The 18593-nt window shown below is 37.6% G+C and overlaps 2 protein-coding genes across 2 annotated transcripts; both read right to left on the bottom strand.

Moving 5' to 3' along the window:
• Positions 1–1555: 1555 nt before the first annotated feature.
• Positions 1556–2539, bottom strand: LOC148567727 (uncharacterized). Its single transcript, XM_088484600.1, has 2 exons — positions 2254–2539; positions 1556–2109 (listed from the first exon to the last, which is right to left on the bottom strand). The coding sequence occupies exons 1-2, from the start codon at positions 2537–2539 to the stop codon at positions 1556–1558; spliced, it is 840 nt and encodes a 279-aa protein (XP_088340726.1).
• A 14658-nt stretch (positions 2540–17197) lies between these two features.
• LOC107636534 (uncharacterized) lies at positions 17198–18076 on the bottom strand. The gene has a single exon (XM_016340036.1). The coding sequence runs from the start codon at positions 18074–18076 to the stop codon at positions 17198–17200; it is 879 nt and encodes a 292-aa protein (XP_016195522.1).
• Positions 18077–18593: the final 517 nt, after the last annotated feature.

The raw sequence follows: 18593 nt of genomic DNA, 5'->3' as shown, positions 1-18593 counted from the left end.
CCCACAAGTAGTATCTAGCATCATGAATGAGCTTTTGGACTTGCTGCCTACTATATTCCTTGGGGATGAATCTTATAGCTTTGTAGTTTGCAATGTCTGCAAACCAAGGCGGTGTCCGAATAGCAAAGAGTTACTCATCTGGGAAGGTTTCAGATACCTCAGTAGAGGGAGAAGATGTCCCTTCTACTAGTTCAGTCCGAGATAGGTGGTCAGCCACTTGATTCTCTGATCCTTTTTTATCTCTTATTTCTATATCAAACTCTTGCAAGAGTAATACCCATCTTATAAGCCTGGGCTTAGAATCCTGCTTGGTGAGCAGATATTTAAGAGTAGCATGATCAGTGTAGATAATGACCTTAGACCCTATTAGATAGGATCTGAACTTGTCAATGGTATAGACCACTGCAAGCAATTCCTTTTCTGTGGTAGTGTAATTTTTCTGCGCGTCATTTAGAACACGGCTAGCTTAATAAATGACATGTAGAAGCTTGTCATGCCCCTACCCCAGGACTACGCCAATGGCATGGTCACTAGCGCCATACATCAGCTCAAATGGTAAGTCCCAGCTGGTTGCAGAGATTACAGGTGTAGGGATAAACTTAGCTTTTAGAGTCTCAAATGGCTGCAGACACTCTTGGTCAAAGACAAATGGAGTGTCAGTAGTCAGTAAGTTGCACAGGGGTTTAGCAATTTTAGAAAAATCCTTAATAAACCTCCTGTAGAATCCTGCGTGTCCAAGGAAACTTTTGATTCCCTTAACATCAGTGGGTGGTGGTAATCGCTCAATTACCTCCACCTTAGCTTGATCCACTTCTATTCTCTTGTTCGAAATCCGATGCCCAAGGACAATTCCTTCAGTTACCATGAAGTGACATTTTTTCCAGTTTAAAACCAGGTTTGTCTCTTGGCATCATTTAAGAACTAGGGCTAGATGGTCAAGGCAGAAGTCAAATGAATCTCCAATGATAGAGAAGTCATCCATGAATACTTCAAGGAACTTCTGTACCATATCAAAGAAGATGGAGAGCATACATCTCTGAAAGGTGGCAGGTGCATTGCACAAGCCAAATGGCATCTGTCTATAAGCAAACACACCATATGGACATGTGAATGCTGTCCTTTCTTGATCCTATAAATCTACTATAATTTGATTGTAACCGGAATAGCCATCCAGGAAATAATAAAAAGCGTGCCCCGCTAGTCTCTCTAGTATTTAATCAATAAATGGTAAAGGAAAATGATCCTTTCTGGTGGCATTATTGAGCCTTCTATAGTCAATGCACATACGCCACCCTGTAACTGTCCTTGTAGGAATCAGTTCATTCTTTTCATTATGAACCACTGTCATGCCTCCCTTTTTAAGAACAACTTGGACAGGGTTTACCCATGGGCTGTCAAAGATGGGATAAATAATCCCATCCTCCCATAATTTGGTGACTTCCTTTTACACCACTTCTTTCATGGCTGGATTCAGTCGCATTTGTGGTTGTACCACTGGTTTGGCGTCATCCTCCAGCAGGATCTTATGCATGCATCGGGTTAGGCTAATGCCCTTTCAGTCACTTATCGTCCACCCAAGAGCTTCTTGTGTGTCTTTAGCACTTGGATTAGCGCTTTTTCTTCCTATGGCTCTAAGGCAGAGCTTATAAGTATCTCCATCTCTGAGAAATGCATATTTCAAGGAGGATGGTAGTGGTTTAAGTTCGAGTTTAGGAGGCTTGTCCTCCTCTTTAGGAGTTTTCAGAGGCTCCTTTATCTCCTCTGACTCCTCTAACTCTGGCTGAGCATCATAAAAGATGTCATCCAGTTCTTCTTCAAGCCCCTCGGCCATATTCACTTTTTCCACCAGGAAATCAATGATATCAATACTCATACACTCCTCTGGAGTGTTTGGATGCTGCATGGCTTTCACCACATTTAATACGAACTCATCCTTATTGACTCTCAGGGTTATTTCCCCTTTCTGAATGTCAATCAGGGTCCGTCTTGTAGCTAGGAAGGGTATTCCTAGAATGAGGGTTTCACTTTTGTGCTCTTCCATTTCTAGCACCACAAAGTCTGTAGGGAAAGCAAAGGGTCCAACTCTAACAATCATGTCTTCAATTAGGCCTGATGGAAGCTTAACAAAGTCATCAGCAAGTTGAAGACATATGCGGGTAGGTTTAACTTCGTGAGTTAAATAGAGTCTCTTTATTAGTGATGCAGGTATTAAGTTAATACTTGCTCCGAGATCACATAGGGCTGTCTTTGTACAGGCATCCCCTAAGGTGTAGGGGATCATAAAGCTCCCAGGATCCTTGAGTTTCTCTGGTAAACTGTTTTGGATTACTGCACTACACTCTTTAGTGAGAAAGACTATTTCTGCCTCTCTCCAGTCCTTCTTATGACTTAGGATGTCCTTCATGAATTTGGCATAAGAAGGTATCTGTTCAAGAGCCTTTGCAAAAGGAATCTTGATCTCAAGTGTCTTGAGATAATCTGTAAAGCAGGCAAACTGTTTATCCTTTTCTACTTGGTGGAGCTTCTGAGGATATGACATCTTATCTCTATACTCATCAACCTTGGTTGATGTAGGTTGAATGCCTACATATTGGAAGGCGGGTTAGTAGCTTGTTTAGGAAGGGTCTTATCAGCACTTGCATGTGTTTGACCATTCCTAGTTGGGTGTTCAACACCCTTGCTGCCCCCTTCCTGGTGTTCAGCGCCAGGCACACTATTCCCTTGTGGGCGTTTAACACCCAGGGTGGGTATCCCTTCTTGGCATTGAATGCCAAGTGTATTTCCCCCCTTTGGGTGTTCAACGCCAGGAGTGAGCACCCCTTCTTGGCGTTGAACGCCAATGTCATTTCCTCTAGGATGTGCAACGTCCTTAGAGGTGTTCTGGACAATAGTCTGGTTGTCCTTCGTCAGCTTCTCTTCTTCAGGTTTCCTGTTGCTCTGAGGTTGGATGTTCAATATTTTCCCACTCCTCAGTTGGATAGCCTGACATTCATCTTTTATCTGCTTAGATAATTGATGTCTTGTTTGACTCAGCTGGGCTTCTACATTCCTATTGGAAGCCTAAGTTTCTCGCAAAGCCTCTTGCAAGTCCAGCAACTGCTGTGCAAGGGCATGTGCTGAGTCAATGGGCCATCTTATTTTGGAGGGCTAGATTCAACAGATACTGACTTAACCTCTCCTTTTATGGAAGTCTCATCACCCAAGTATAGATGTTGGTTCATGGAAACTGTCTCAATAAGTTTATGAGCCTCTTCAATTATTTTTCTCATATGTATAGAGCCACCAGCAGAGTGGTCTAGAGACATCTTGGCCATGTTTGTAAGGCCATAATAGAAGATGTCTAATTACACCCATTCTGAAAATACTTCAGTGGGGTATTTCTGGAGCATTCTCTTATACCTCCCCCAGGCATCATGAAGAGATTCACTGTCCTCTTGCTTGAAGCTTTGAATATCCAGTCTTAACTGGGTCAACTTCCTTAGGGGGAAGTATTGATTCAGAAACTTGTCTACTAGCTGCTTCTATGTTTTCAAGCTAGATTTGTGTTGGTTATCTAACCACCTCTTTGCTTGATCTCTTATAGAAAAGGGAACGAGTAGCAGTCTACTCCCTCAGTGTGTACTGTGTCAGCAATTTGAAAAAAGTTGGCCAGAAACTCAGTAGGTTCTTCCTGTGAAAGTCCAGAGTATTGGCAGTTTTGCTGCACCAGAGTAATGAGCTAAGGATTGAGCTCAAAGTTACTCATTCTAATGGGAGGTATACTAAAACTTCTCTTATAGAAGTAAGGACTGGGGGCCATGTAGGACCCCAAAGTTCTTCTAAACTGTTCATTCCCATTTGGGTTCATAGTGAAAGAAAGGTATGAGAAAGAAGTAAAGAGAAACTAAAATTAAATTATTTTTGTTTTTATTTTTATTTATTAATTAAATTCGAAAATAAAAGCTTAATTAATTAAAAGATTTGAAAATTAAAAGGTATCTTTCGAAAAAGGAGAGAGAGAAGAATTAGTTAGGAAGTTTTGAAAAAGAAGAAAGAGAAAACAAGTAACTAATTAAGAAAGATTTGAAAATAAGATAAGATTTGAAAAATATTTAATTTTAAAATTTGAAATTTTGAATTTTGAATTTTGAATTTTAAAATTTGAATTTTGAAAATTTAATTTTAAATTTTGAATTTTAAAATTTGAATTTTGAAATTTGAATTTGGATTATGATAAGATAAGATTTTGAAAATTGAATTTTGAATTTTGAATTTGAAACAAGATAAGATAAAGATTTGAAAAAGATTTAATTTTTTGAAAATATTTTATTTTGAAATTTAAAACTTAGATAAGATAACATAATGATTTGAAAATTAATGAAAGATAACAAAAGATAAGGATTTGAAAAAAATTTGAATTTTAAATTTTAAAAGAAAGATAAAATAAGATAGAATCACAATTTAAAAGAAAATATTTGAAAAAATTTAAAAAGATAAAATTTGAAATTTGATTTTTGAAATTAAGATAAGATAAGATGATAATTTGAAATTTTTGTTGAAATTTTCGAAAAAAAAAGATTTGAAATAAAGATAGGAAAGATATTTTTTATTTTTTGAATTAATGAAGAAAGAGAAAAACAACCAAAAGACACCAAACATAAAATTTTTAGACCTAAAACACAAAATTTTCGAAAATTAGAAAGAAAAATCCCAAAAGACACCAAACTTAAAAATTTTTAGATCAAAACAAGAAAAGAAACAAGAACAACTTGAATACCAAGAAAGAACAATAAGAACAATTTCGAAATTTCAAAGCAAATAAAGAACAACTAAAAGACACCAAACTTAAAGATTTTGAAAATCAAGGAAACTAATTTCGAAAATTTTGAAGAAAAACAACCAAAAGATACCAAATTTAAAAATTTTGAAATCAAAGACTCTAATTTTAGAAAAGAAAAGAGAAAAAACTTAGAGACTCAAGATGACTTAAAAGGATACCAAACTTAAAGATTGACACAAGACTCAAACAAAAGACACTATTTTTAAAAAAAAATTGAAAAGAAAGCAAGAAAATTTGAAAATTCAACAAGAACAAGAACAAAGACTCAAACAAAAAGATAAAGATCAAAAAGACAAGAAAATGTTCAGAAAATTTTTTTATTTTTTCGAAAAAGAAAATAAAAGACTCAAACAAAATTAAAAACAATACCTAATCTAAGCAACAAGATGATCCGTTAGTTGTCAAAAAACAATCCCTGGCAACGGCGCCAAAAATTTGGTGCGCATAGATTAACTCCGCACAACTGAACCAGCAAGTGCACTGGATCGTCCAAGTAATACCTGAGGTGAGTCAGGGTCGATCCCACGAGGATTGTTGTTTTAAAGCAAGCTATGGACACCTTGTAGATCTTAGTCAGGTGATTAGAAAAGATAGTTTGTTGAGGTAAACGCATAAAACATAAATAGGAATGAAATTACTTAATTTGAGTGAAAACAGTGATAAGAGAACGGTTGAGGCTTTAGAGATACTTCACTCTTCTGGATCAACATTTCCTACTGTCTTTCTCCAACTATAAGTGATTCCTTCCATGGCAGGCTGTAAGTGATCAACGTCATACGGTCGCGGCCACTGAATCTTCCTCTCTCAGGCCGAACGCCAGGTTTAGTGTGCGCCCAATCTAAAGGAGGGTGAAGCTCCTGCATTTCATCCCCTTGATGATCCTACTTAAAATGCCACAGACAAGGTCTTCCGGATTAGAGAATGATGTGCCTTTGGTTCTAGCCTCTACCACGAATACCCTAATCTCCCCATACCTCGGCTGAACTGGTGTCTTGAGAAGTCCCCAACGAAGTCGTGGATTAGCCGTCTAAGAGATGTATAATTAAGCTAGTGGTTCAGTGATCTCTGGTTAGGACTCACACTGAACCCATGTAGAATAATGATGATTGTCACGGATCATCCCATTCATAAGGTTGAAGAACGAAGATACATCTTAGAATAGAGTTACACATGAATTGAATAGAATAGTAGTACTTCTATTAATCCATGAAAATCAACAAAGCTCCTAACCTTAACCTAAGAGGTTTAGTGACTCATGCTGATAGAAAAATACAATGGTAAACGTGAAAGTGGGCAAGAGTCCCTAACAATGGTGAACTCTTGTCCATATATACTAATCTAATGACTAAGGATTACAGAAATATGATCAACTAGTATAATAGTGCGAAAATCCTTTTCTAGGGCCCACTTGGTGAGTGTGTGGGCTGAGCTTGAGTGTCTCCCACATGCTAATGTTCCTTAGGGGCGTTGAATGCTGGCTAGGGACCCCCTTTCGGGCGTTGAACTCCAGTTGCTCCCTTGTGAGCGCTGGACACCAGGACTGGAGCTAGTAGCTGGCGTTAAATGCCAGTTTTGGGCCTTCAATTCCGAAACAAAGTATGAACTATTATATCTTTCTGGAAAGCCATAAATGTTAGCTTTCCATAGCTGTTGAGAGCGTGCCATTTGGACCTCTGTAGCTCTAGAAAAGCTCTTTCCAGTGCACGGAGGTCAGATCTTGACAGCATTTGCTGCCCTTTCTCTGCTTCTGAATCAGACTTCTGCTCAAACTCCTCAATTTCAACCAGAAAATATCTGAAATTGCATGAAAATACACAAACTCAAAGTAGAATCTAAAAATGTGAATTTTGCACTAAAACCTATGAAAACTTAGTAAAACTTAAACAAAACATAATAAAAACTATATGAAAACACTGCCAAAAAGCATATAAAATATCCGCTCATCATATCCCACACCATGCTTAAAAGAAAATTTTTGAAAAAGAAGTAGTAAAATACATGAGATCTTGAGTTACATCCTAAGTTATTCCAATTATTTAGATGTGGTGGCCTTGTCTTTACTTTCTGAATGTATGAATTAATTGTGCATAATTGATGTTGAAGTTGAGCATATTGGTTCTTGAAGAATAGTGAATTTGGAGAAGTATTATTGGTTCTCCAAAAGATAAAAAATATTGATTCTTGAAGCAAGAAAAAATAGCCAAAAAAAAAAGAAAAAAATAAAAATAAAAATAAAAAGAAAATCTCAAAAAGAAAAATTAAAAGAGCAAGGATCCAAGGCTTTGAGTATCAATGGTTAAGAGGGTCAGAAATTGGCCTAAAAAGCTCAAATGAGTTGCTATCCCTAACTATATGCTTGTGGTGTGAAGGTGTCAAGTAAAGAGCTTGAGACTGAGCAGTTAAAGTCGTGATCCCAAAAGCAAAAGATTACGCTTAAGAACTCTGGGCACTACTGACTGAGAATTTAAGCAAAGCTAAATTCGAATCCAAAGGGTTTCCCAGTTAAGTGCATGTGGTGTTTATGTATCTAGTGGTAATATGGGAAAACAAAATGCTTAGAGTCACAGCTAGGCTCAAAAGGTGCAAAGCACCAAAGAGAAGCTGTATTCAAGAATCAAGAAAAACCAAAAGAAGAGAATCAATAATATCATCTGGATTCTAGTTCTAAGGGATGCTAATACTTCTAAGCATCAAAGGAAAGTGAGATGCCAAAATTGTTTGGAAGTAAAGAGCTAATAGCTCCATTCAGTTTTGGGAACTAAGCTTCATTGACAACTCTGAGACTTATTATTTTTTTCTATTCTCTTTAGTCCTACTTTGTTTTGGTTGCTTGAGGACAAGCAACAATTTAAGTTTGGTATTCTGATGAGTGGATATTTTATACACTTTTTGACGTTATTTTCTTAGTGTTTTTAGTATATTTTATTATGTTTTATTATGTTTTAGTAGGTATTACTACAAAAATCACTTTTTGGATGCTACTTTAAGTTTTTGTGGTTTTTCTATGATTTAGGTTATTTTTGGGTGAATTTGGCAATTTTTAGCAAAGTCTGATTCAGAGGCAACAAAAGGATATCAGATGTTGTCAAATCCTGACCTTCGTGCATTCAAACAAGCATTTCTTGAGCTAAAGAGGTCCAATTGATGCGCTCTTAATGGAGTTGGAAAGCTAACTTTTAGGGCTTTCCAGAAATATATAATGGTTTATACTTTTCTTTGGATTGGACTGCCCAAACTGGGCATTGAACGCCCAAACTATCCCCTTTCTGGCGTTCAACGCCCCAAACAGGACCAACCTCCCAAGTTGAACACCCAAACTGGCGTTCAACGCTAGCCAGGGAGCAGGAAATACCCAAAACTTGATTTGGATGCCAGGCATCAGCCCAAACACTCACCAAGTGGGCCCCAAAGTGGATTTTAGCACTTCTTAGCTTATTTTATTTCTCTTTTTGTAATTTTTAATTAAAAACAATATCTTTTAGGTTTAGTCTTAGAATTTTTATTATAAATAAGGGACTTCCTTCCTCCTGAGGACAATGCCTCCCAGGAGGGGAGAAGCACATATACATTATTTCTATACATTATGAACAACTAAACCTCCTAGGTTAAGGAGATGAGCTCTGCTCATTCCTATGGATTAATATCATTACTTTTCTACTTTAATATATGTTTGATTTCATTCTATCATGTATTTTCATTCTTCATCCTTATGAATCTGGGGTGGAACTGGCGTATGACCCCCTTATTCTACATGAGTTCTTCCGAGTCCTTAGCGGGATAGTATTGAGCTGCAGCTTGAGAATGCATCACAGATTCCAATAGAATATCTGGACTAATTGGGATATGTGACATAAAATCCTGTTAGTCATAGGTAATTGAGGTTTCTGTGGCGCTAAGACTAGAATCATAGAGCTTCATTCTCCAATCCGGAAGATCCGACCTTGTCTGTGGCATTTTGAGTAGGATCATCAGAGATTGAATTGTGTGAGCTTCACCCTCGTTCATATCGATTAACCATTGGCGTGGAGTTTGATGTAGATCAGAGAAGATTAATGACCACTGGCCCTGGCTGTAATCACTTACAGCCTTGCCATTGAATGAATCACTCATTGTTAAAGTAGTCAGTAAAGAGTATTAATCCAGAAGAACAAGCATCTCTGAGGCCTTAACTGCATTCTTATCATTGTTTCTACATCAAGTTGGTATTGCCTTTGTTCTTATTTTGTTTCATGCGTTTCTACAACAACCACTCTTTTCTATTCACCTGACTAAGATCTTCAAGAGAACCATTGCTTGCTCAATCCGACAATCCTCGTGGGATCGACCCTCACTTGGACGACCCGGTGAACTTTTCAGTTCAGCTGTGCGAGTTCTAATTTCATGCACCAGACTGATCACCTTAATATCAATTTTTTTATGTGGAAAAGACACAAATGGCATCTCGTGGACGTGGGTGAGGTATTCGGTGAGTGCTTCCATGTACCTTCTTTAGTAACCAAAATTTTTTGAGGGCGAAAATTTTTGTTAGGGGGTAGGATGTAAACCCCAGATAATTAGTGAATAATTAACCAAAAATTTAATTATTATGTAAATAAAATAGAAAATTTAAATTTTATAGTTTAATAAAATAGAAATAATTAAAATATAAATTTTAACACTAATATTAAAGGTTTTAGCCCAAAATTGGGCCAAACGGGCTAAATCGATCGAACCGAACCCAAGTTGGCCCAAGCCCACTTATATAGGCATGGCAACAGCCTTCCCTCTTCGTCAAACTCCATTTCATGCTGAAATGGAAGAGAGGTGAGAAGTGAGGGTTCCAATTTCAATTTCAATATTCAATCCACCATATCTTTCAATACGGAGCTCCGATTGACAAGCCGTCAGCGACCATGCGTTCATCTCAGAATTCTCTACAAAACCCATGGATCAATTTGGATCGAGTTAGCTCATGGATAATGTTGGGATTTGTCCATTTCATTTGTGGGAATGATTAAATTATATGTTGTGAAGATAAATTGATGGAATTAGAGGCTTGAATTCAATCTTGGTGGCTCAGAATTTTGTTTGAAGAGGTTTTGGATCCTTGGATGGTTGAGGAATAGTGTATATTGGGGTGTTCCGAGCATCAGGGGGAAATTAGCCAAGGTATGGTTTTGGTTTCTCGTAGAAATATAATGTCTTGTGAAAACTTAGGCTGGATAACCATAGGATAGGTTGGAATGTATGAATGATGTTAAATGCTTAGTAGACTTGATGAAAAATGTTGAATTAGCTTGAGAATGAATTGGTGATTGATGATTGATGAAATGATGATTTAAATAAATAATGGTGGTACATTAATGATTGAGTATGAGGGTGTATTGAGTTTGAATTATTAGGGTAGAATTTGAGGAATTTTGTGTATTGATGGGCGATGGGCCATGGAATAAATGAGAAGTGATTTGGTATGTTTTGGGATATAGTTAGGACTTGAAAACACTTTGGTTTGAAATGGAAATTGTGAAAATAGAGGTTTGCGACTTTATGCAAAACTTGGTTTTTGTCCAAACTTTGGCAAGCCATAACTTGGCTTCCAGACCCTCAGTTTCTATCAAACTTCTTTAATCTGAAAATTGGGTCCGTGAAGTTTACGTCGCTCGAAGAATGGATGAAAAATGATTTTTAATTACAAAGTTATGCATGTTGGAAGTTTGGTGTATAAAAGGGAATTTTGCAACATTTTGGCATTTTTGAGGGGCTCGCGTATGCGAGTGCACACACGACATGACTGTTTGGCTCTGTCCAGATGTGTCCGCGTACATGGGAGTGTGCCACGTACGCTTATGCGCTCGCGTACGCAGGCAAGTGCCACGCGACGCGAGCTAACTGTTCGGTCTAAGGGGACTCGTGTACGCAGACAGGGGTCGCATACGCGAGTGAAGAAAATGACACCCCCACATACAAGCAACATGGCATGCATACGCGGGACCTTATTTTTTAGCAACATTGTGTTTTGTGATTTAAACATGATTTCAAACTTCTAAACCTCTATTTTTACTCTTTAAGACCCTAAAACTTAGTTTTAATCATAGTGAGAGGGTTGAACCTTGAGAGGGTGTTAACTTGGAAGTGAAAAAAGAGTGTGAAGTGGTGATTTAATTTTGAGAAGTGTCGAAACACTGAATACATGATGAAGGAGAGCTAAGATGAAAAATGACTAATTTAACTTAAATGAATATGATAAATAAGGATGATTGATGATGAAATGTTCATGAATTACAACTGATGATTGACTTGAGATTGAATGAATTTTTTGTTAAGAAACTTGGGCAGTAGCAAGGTTCATCCCGCTTGCTCCAAGTCAGTGATTGAGATACCTGGGCAGTAGCAAGAATTGTGGTTTGTCCTGCTTGCTCCAAGTTAGCGATTGTGATGCCTGGGTAGTAGAAAAAATTTAAAATTTTAAAAAACTAAATTTTTTATTTTTTAATTTTTAAATTATATGATTAAATTCTTTTATTTAAATAAGAAAAATAAAATAAAGTCCGCAATATCTAGTAAACAACATATCTGTAAATTTACTATTTTTTAAAACTAAAAAAAATAATTTATTTTCTAATAGTAGAAAAATAAAAAATTCAAACGATATACAAAAAATAAAAAATTGAAAAATTTTGATTTTTTAAATTAAATTATTCTTAATTTGTGAACAATTATAGCAAAAAAAGTCAATTGTCCGGGTGTAGCATTATCCGGTAAATAAAAAAATAAAAAATTATTTTTAAAAAATTTTAAGATTTTAAAAAACTTAATTTTTTATTTTATAATTTTTAAATTATATGATTAAATTCTTTTATTTATATTAGAAACAACATATTTGTAAATTTATTATTTTTTTAAACTAAAAAAATAATTTATTTTCTAATAGTAGAAAAATAAAAAATTCCAACGATATACAGAAAATAAAAATTGAAAAATTTTGAATTTTTAAATTCATTTATTCTTAATTTGTAAACAAGTGTAGCAAAAAAAGTCAATTGTCCGGGTGTAGCATTATCCGGTAAATAAAAAAACACTTTCTAATTTTTTATCTTCAGAATTTAGAGTGGGCTTTTAAAATTTGGTGAAGAATTGGATCCAATTTCGCTTTTGGTTGCAAAAGGGTCATGGTGCTGGCTCTAGGGGAGTGCTTAGTTAAAAGAGAAAGCGCAGCGCTCCCTTTGCCTTTGGCCCTCAATTTTGTTGCGTGCCAAAGCCCATTTGTAGTGCTCAGTGAAGCAATTGAATGCAGCGCTCCAAGCTTTGGGTGGGCTCCCAATTCGAACCATGGTGAAGCCAATTTATACCAATTCTCTTGTTTGAGAATAGCGCTCAGTTGGGCAAGTTAACTTAGCGCCCCTTGCTTTGGAATGAAGCTCCACTTTCGAATCCTGGTGAGTGCATTTTGTGCAATTCCCTTGTGAAGCAAAGTGGTGCTCAGTTAGATAAGTTGACTTAGCACCCTTATTTGCTTGCTCTTGTTCCCCAATTCGAGCTCTAGTGGAGCCTCTTTGGTTCAACAAAGCCTAATGTTCAGTTAATGAAGAGAACTGAGCGCTCCCTTGTGTGCTTGTGCAAGGTTCCCATTTCGAACCTTGCTGAAGCCATTTTGGCCTATTTTCTTGCAAGTAGCGCTTCTCTTGGTTCCTCATGTGCTTGGTTCGAAACTTAGTGAGTTAACTTCTTGGTATTGCATCTTGATTTTCTTTTGGTTGATGCACGATAAAGTGAAATAAGTTAACTGAGCGCTCCTCATTTTGCTTGCTTCCTTGGGCGCTCAGTTAAGTGCACCAACTTAGCGCTATGCTTTGCTCCCTTGGCCTTGCTTGATGCGCCACGCTTTTGTTTCCTTAGGTCATGCTTTCCAAAGCATGGCCTAAGGTCCAAAGCATGCTTTAACTTCAAAAGTGTGCCAAAAATTCCTTTTTCCACCATTTATTCACCTACAAGTAATCAAAACAACCAATCAAAGTTTCAACAATTCACAAGATTCATAAATCATTCAAAACCAACTAATTATAGCCTAAACCATGTGATCTTGTGCCAAATGAATGATGGTTGATTGAATTGACATGATCATGCAAATCCACTCCAAATCACTTACTTATAATGCAAGAAAATGCATAAAACCTAATGAAACAAGTGAAAAATGCTTGAAAAGCTAGCATAAGATGACTTGTCATCACAACACCAAACTTAAACCTTGCTTGTCCCCAAGAAAGCACTAAACATAAGAGGAAATGAAATGAAACAGAGAAGTATGCATGTCCTTATTTAGCAGATAATTGAACTTGGTTCATGGGGTTTTATGCAGACAAATGTAGCTTATTTATTACTTGCTGAGAGATAAGAAATGTTTCCTTAAAGGTTCACTAGAGTTGCTGCTATAATTCCTTACTTTTGCTTGATCCCTTGCTAGCTTTTCCTTTCTTTACTTTGCTTAGGAAGCTTATTTATTAATGAAGGCTTGGTGGCAAATGTTGCAGCATCCCTTTTGGCTCAATGTTGCTCAACATTTCTTCACCACCGACACATGGCTCACAATTTCTTCCTAGGATCATTGATGCCTAGCATCTCTTTGGATTACTAAACGCTTTGTAGCTAGGTTGCTCTTGATAGTGGACTTTTGGTTGGCAATCCCAAATTAGTTGATCCAAGTGGGAAAGTTTTGAAATACTCTTCAAAACCTACTTGTCCATGCATATCCTAGTACAAAAACACCACAGGCATATGTCCTAGGGTCCAAGCTATTGGTGTCTAGCCTTATTGTTTGTTTCTTTGCCAATTCTTTGGCTTTTCTTTTCTTTTTCTTTCTGTTTTGCTTCATTCTCAAGGGAATTTCATTAATAACAGACTTTATAGCAGCAAAGTAATTTACACTTCGAAGAACATGTTATTATACAACTTTTGTTATTTGAGCTAACCATTAAATCAAACAAATACCTCTACTGAATGTCATTCTAATTTCTACAACATTGGACAATCACTTTTCTAAATCAAACATTTTTCTTTTATTTATGCAGAAAAGAACAAAACAAAATTCAAGCTAATGATGGATGACAAGCACAATGCAATTCACTTGTAAGAAAACTACTCAGAATATGAAAGTGCAAAACATAAAGCATTTGGAGGCATCTCATGTTTTAGATATGCATCTTCCTTATTCAATTTAAAAAAAAAAACATGAAAGAAACTCCACCACCTCCTAGTTGTCATTGCTCATTACTCCTGCTTGACTCTCCTTTCTTCTTCTTCCTCTTCTTGGTTGGATCTTGAAGTTCTTCAACAGGGCACCTTCTATCCTAAATAGGGTCTATCAGGCCTGAGAGTCCAGCTTCCTCCAACCCATGATGCATGTGTGCTGTGTGTTTCTTGGTACTTGCTCTCTGCCAGTCTACTAGCTCTTGGCATTGCTCGAATGGCTTGATCTGTGGTTCCAATGCTGGCATGTTATGGACCAAGTAGTATAACTTTGATTGGGTGTCTATATCATACTCTATTCTATCATAGTGCCTATGTTCTCCAATGGTATGATATATGTTCTTCCACTGATACAAATTTTGAGTGTATTCCCCATACTTGGCCTGTCGCAAGGACAATCTATCATATGATTCCTAAAAGTTTGTTGATTGTTCTCTTTGCCCTTCTACAACTCTAGCTTGAAATTCCCTTTGTTGTTCCAGCATCTGGAGTTGGAAATTGTCTTGCTTGTCCATCATTTGTTGCTGCCACTGTTGTTGTTGCTCTCGATCTTTCAGATACTGCTCCTGTTGTTGCAAGTATAGCTCTTGTTGCCTTAAATACTGCTCTTGTGCTCTTATATTTTGTTGAGATATTTCTTCAATAGCTCTTTGTAATTGGCTCATGTCTATAGCACCAGGAGCTTGCTCCTCCTCCACTTGTGGTCTTCTTCTTCTACTTTGAGTTCTTCTTTCCTCTTGATCGTCATCTTCAGTAGTACCTTCCATGCTTCTCTTTGTGATTCCCTTTCCTCCTTTTACCTTCTCTGTGTCTTTATCTTCAAAGAGCACCCCAGCCCTGTTGCACAGCCTTAGAATAGTGCTTGGGTGTCCAAGCCTACCTGATTTGCTTGTGTCTTCATCTATCTCCTGAATACTGTATGCTATGAGTTGTGAGAGGTTGATTTCTCCTCCATGTAAATGCAGTATGTCAAGAGGGCTCGCTTGATTATGACCTCTGAGGTGTTTGCAGTAGGGAGTATTGATCTCCTCACTATCTCATACCACCTTTTGGCCTCAGGTGTGAGATCTAATCTTTTCAAGTGGCTTGGAGCTCCCTCTGAGTCCCTTTTCTAGTCTCTGCCTTCAAGACATAACCCATGCAATAATTTATCAGGGTTATTCTTACCCTGCAATCTGTCCTCAAAGCTAAGCTCTCCATAGGTTATGGTTCTCAACTGTGGGGCCCTCATAACTGATGATGGACTAAAATCTACTTCAACACCTCTGACATAGCTCTTATAAGGAGGGCTGTCTTGGCTTGGCTTCATAGCATTTGCGTAGAATTCTCTTATCATGACTGCACTGATGTCTGTTAAAGGTTCACATAAGAGTTCCCACCTCTTTCCCTTAGTAATTTGTCTCATGATGAGATACTCTCCCTCCCTCAGTCTGAAGCCCATCTCAGGAATGACATGTTTTGATTTCATGAGCCTATGATACCTTGCTTCATGAAACTGAGATTTAAATTTCTTTGTATCATAGGTTGGGGGTTCGGCCACCACTGGTTCTTTTCCCTTTCTTCTCTTAGAACTTGATGATGCCATGAATTGGGAGAGAGAAGAAAGGAAAGGTGGGCTGCGTTTAGGCTACGATTTAGGAGGGAATGGGAGGTGGAAAAGAAAGCGTTGTTGTTGAGTAAGGAGGGATTGAATTGTGTTTTTGGATAGGTGAAGGGTGAAACAAAGGCTTATAAGTGAGGAAAGCTTGTATGAATGTGTAGGCTATGAAGTGTCACAAACTATTTATAGACAAGGCATCAAATGTTTGAACAAAACTACAAGTGAGGAAAGCTTTTCGGTTAGGTAAATGAAGGGTGAAGATTGAGCAAAATTTTGTGGAGAGCTCTTGGTATGAACGACCTACATGCATGGTTGAAGGATGACAAGGATTGCTCCCCGCATTGGATGCATGTGGTTCGGCCTCCAAGGGTGCAAAACATGCAAATTTTGTTTCCCTAGAGAGCACGCTTCTCTAAGCACATGTGACCCTCCTTCCTTGGCTTGTCATAACCGTGATTGCTCCCTTGCTTTGTCTCCTTCTCAATCTTCTTTGTCCTACACAATTAAATTAAAGAAATGGTGAGCATTGGAAGTGAATTTGGTTTGGTGGTGGTGATGAGTAATAAAGAATGATAACTCTACATATTCCTTAATTAAATGACCAATCATGCTCCTTAGATTTTGAACAAAGATTTGGTGGACACCAAACTTGTTCTCTGCTAAGGGATCCATGTAAAATGCAAATAATATCCATCATAATTGGTACATTCATCATAAGGAACATTTTATTTTCTACCATAAACTCCTAAAATGAAACCTTGTATGGTTCATCTATTCATAATTTTGATCCTCTGAGCAAAAATGGTTTCTATGAGATTAAATGTATATGCAGACACCAAACTTAATGTTTGGCTATATACTCCATCAAAATGAATAAGCATATAGTCTAAGAAGGCTTGAAAAACTATTTTGGAGTGCCTTCAGGCACACCAAACTTAGAAATCTAGCATATGCTTCAATACAATGCATGCAATTATCATGTATACTCATGAGAATTCAAATTCATGCTAGAAGGACCATTGATTATTGAAATTAAAATCAAAGCAAGAATATTAAATCATGGGTTGCCTCCCATGGAGCGCTCTTTTATTGTCACTAGCTTGACATTGGACCCCATTAGGGTGGTTGATGATTGTGATGTCTCAGTTTGTCTCCTCTCACAGTGAGCTTCCTTCCAGTGCCTTGATGTTCAATCTCTGCATGCTCCAGTGAGAGTATCCTGTTGATAGTGTAGTAATCATTAGATTGTTGATTTGTCCCCAACTGTTGGTAGATCAGTTACACTTTGTCTCCCTTTGAGAATCCTTCAGTTGGGATCTTTTTATTTTTCCACCCTTTTGGACCCTTTTTCTTGCTTTTTTCCCTTTTTTTGGTGATTCTTTTCCTTTGACAGTAGGTTGTGTTTTGAAATCTGTCTTCTTAGTAGCTAACACTTCACCTCCTTCTTGCTTTCTCTCATCATTCTTTAGAGTCTCATTTTCCTTTTGTCCTGCTTTGATGCTTGTCTCTTGCTCTGGAGGGGAATTAATGATTATCTCATTGGTTTCTTCCTTCCACTACAAGTCTTCTTTGTTAGCCTCCATGAATTTTTCCTTTTTCTCATTATGTTGTGCTTCTGGAAAGACATTCAAAGTAATGCTTTCATCATGTACCCTTAGGGTCAGCTCTCCTTGTTCAACATCTATGATGGCCCTTGCTGTGGCCAAGAATGGTCTTCCCAAGATAATAGATTCACTCCCTTCTTCTCCTAGATCCGGGATCACAAAGTCTGCAGGGAATATGAACTTATCCACCTTGACCAAAAGGTTTTCAATTACTCCTTTGGGAAACACCAATGATTTGTCCACGAGCTCTAGTGACATCTGTGTGGGCTTTACCTCCTCTATGCATAGCTTTCTCATCATAGAATAAGGGATTAGATTAATGCTGGCCCCTAAGTCACACAGTGCCCTTTTTATGGTTATATTGCCAATAGTGCAAGGTAAGAAGAAGCTCTCAGAATCTTTAAGTTTTGGTGGGAGACCTCTTTGAATTACAGCACTGCACTCTTGTGTGAGCACAATGGTCTCCTTCTCATGCCAATTTCTCTTTTTATTGATGAGCTCTTTCAAGAATTTTGCATATAGAGGCATCTGCTCTAGTGCTTCAGCCAGGGGGATATTAATCTCCAACTTCTTGAAGACTTCAAGGAATTTGGGAAAGTGCTGATCCTTGGTCTCATTGTTGAACCTTTGAGGGTATGGCAAGGGAGGTGTGAGAGCTTTCTCCACTTGCTTCTGTCCTTGAGATGGTTCCTCTATTACTTGCTTCCCTTTTCTTAGATTTTGTGGCTGGTCATCCTTTTCTTTCAGCTTCTCTTGAGCTTGCTTGCTTAGTACAGCTTCTTCCTTGTTGCTGGCTTCATCCTGCTTGCTGCTAGCTTTGTCATTGTCCATAGGCCTCTTGTTATCTTCTTTGTCATTCACCAAAGTTTTCTCACTCCTTAGTTGTATAGCCTTGCATTCCTCTTTAGGATTTGGAATGGTATCACTTGGGAGTGAGCTTGTTGGCCTTTCAATCACAGCTTGCTTGGACAATTGTCCAATTTGCCTTTCTAAGTTTCTTATTGAAGCTTCCTGATTCTTGCTTGTTATCTCTTGGTGCTTCATCATCTTTTCCATCAATATCTCTAAGTTGGAGATCCTTTGAGTGTCTTGTGATGTTTGTGGCTGGTTGTGGGGTGTTGAAGGTTGATGGTAGGTATTTTAATTAGTGGTTGGGTTATTGGGTGGATAGTAGCTGGAATTTGGGTAGTTTGTTTTGGGGTTTTCTATATAGATTGGGGTTAGTGTTTTGCTGGTTGTTGTTGTTTGTGTTTCTTGAGTTGTTGTGGGTTGAATTTCTTTGCCATGGTTGCTGGTTTTGATTGTGGTTATCTCCCCATCTTAGATTTGGATGGTTCTTCCAGGATGG

Source organism: Arachis ipaensis, chromosome B4, assembly GCF_059453495.1.
Source record: "Arachis ipaensis isolate K30076 ecotype BB chromosome B4, ASM5945349v1, whole genome shotgun sequence".
NCBI lineage: Eukaryota > Viridiplantae > Streptophyta > Magnoliopsida > Fabales > Fabaceae > Arachis > Arachis ipaensis.
The sequence above is the reverse complement of the archived record's forward strand: the minus strand, read 5'-3'. Positions and strand labels throughout refer to the sequence as shown.

Excerpts from the sequence above, each read along its gene's own strand:
- LOC148567727 (XM_088484600.1), bottom strand. The coding sequence starts at position 2,539 with ATGTCATATCCTCAGAAGCTCCACCAAGTAGAAAAGGATAAACAGTTT. Across the intron at positions 2,110-2,253 it reads CTACACCTTAGGGGATGCCT|GCCTAATTGAAGACATGATT; the intron begins GTACAAAGACAG and ends AGCTTCCATCAG.
- LOC107636534 (XM_016340036.1), bottom strand. The coding sequence starts at position 18,076 with ATGGACAATGACAAAGCTAGCAGCAAGCAGGATGAAGCCAGCAACAAG.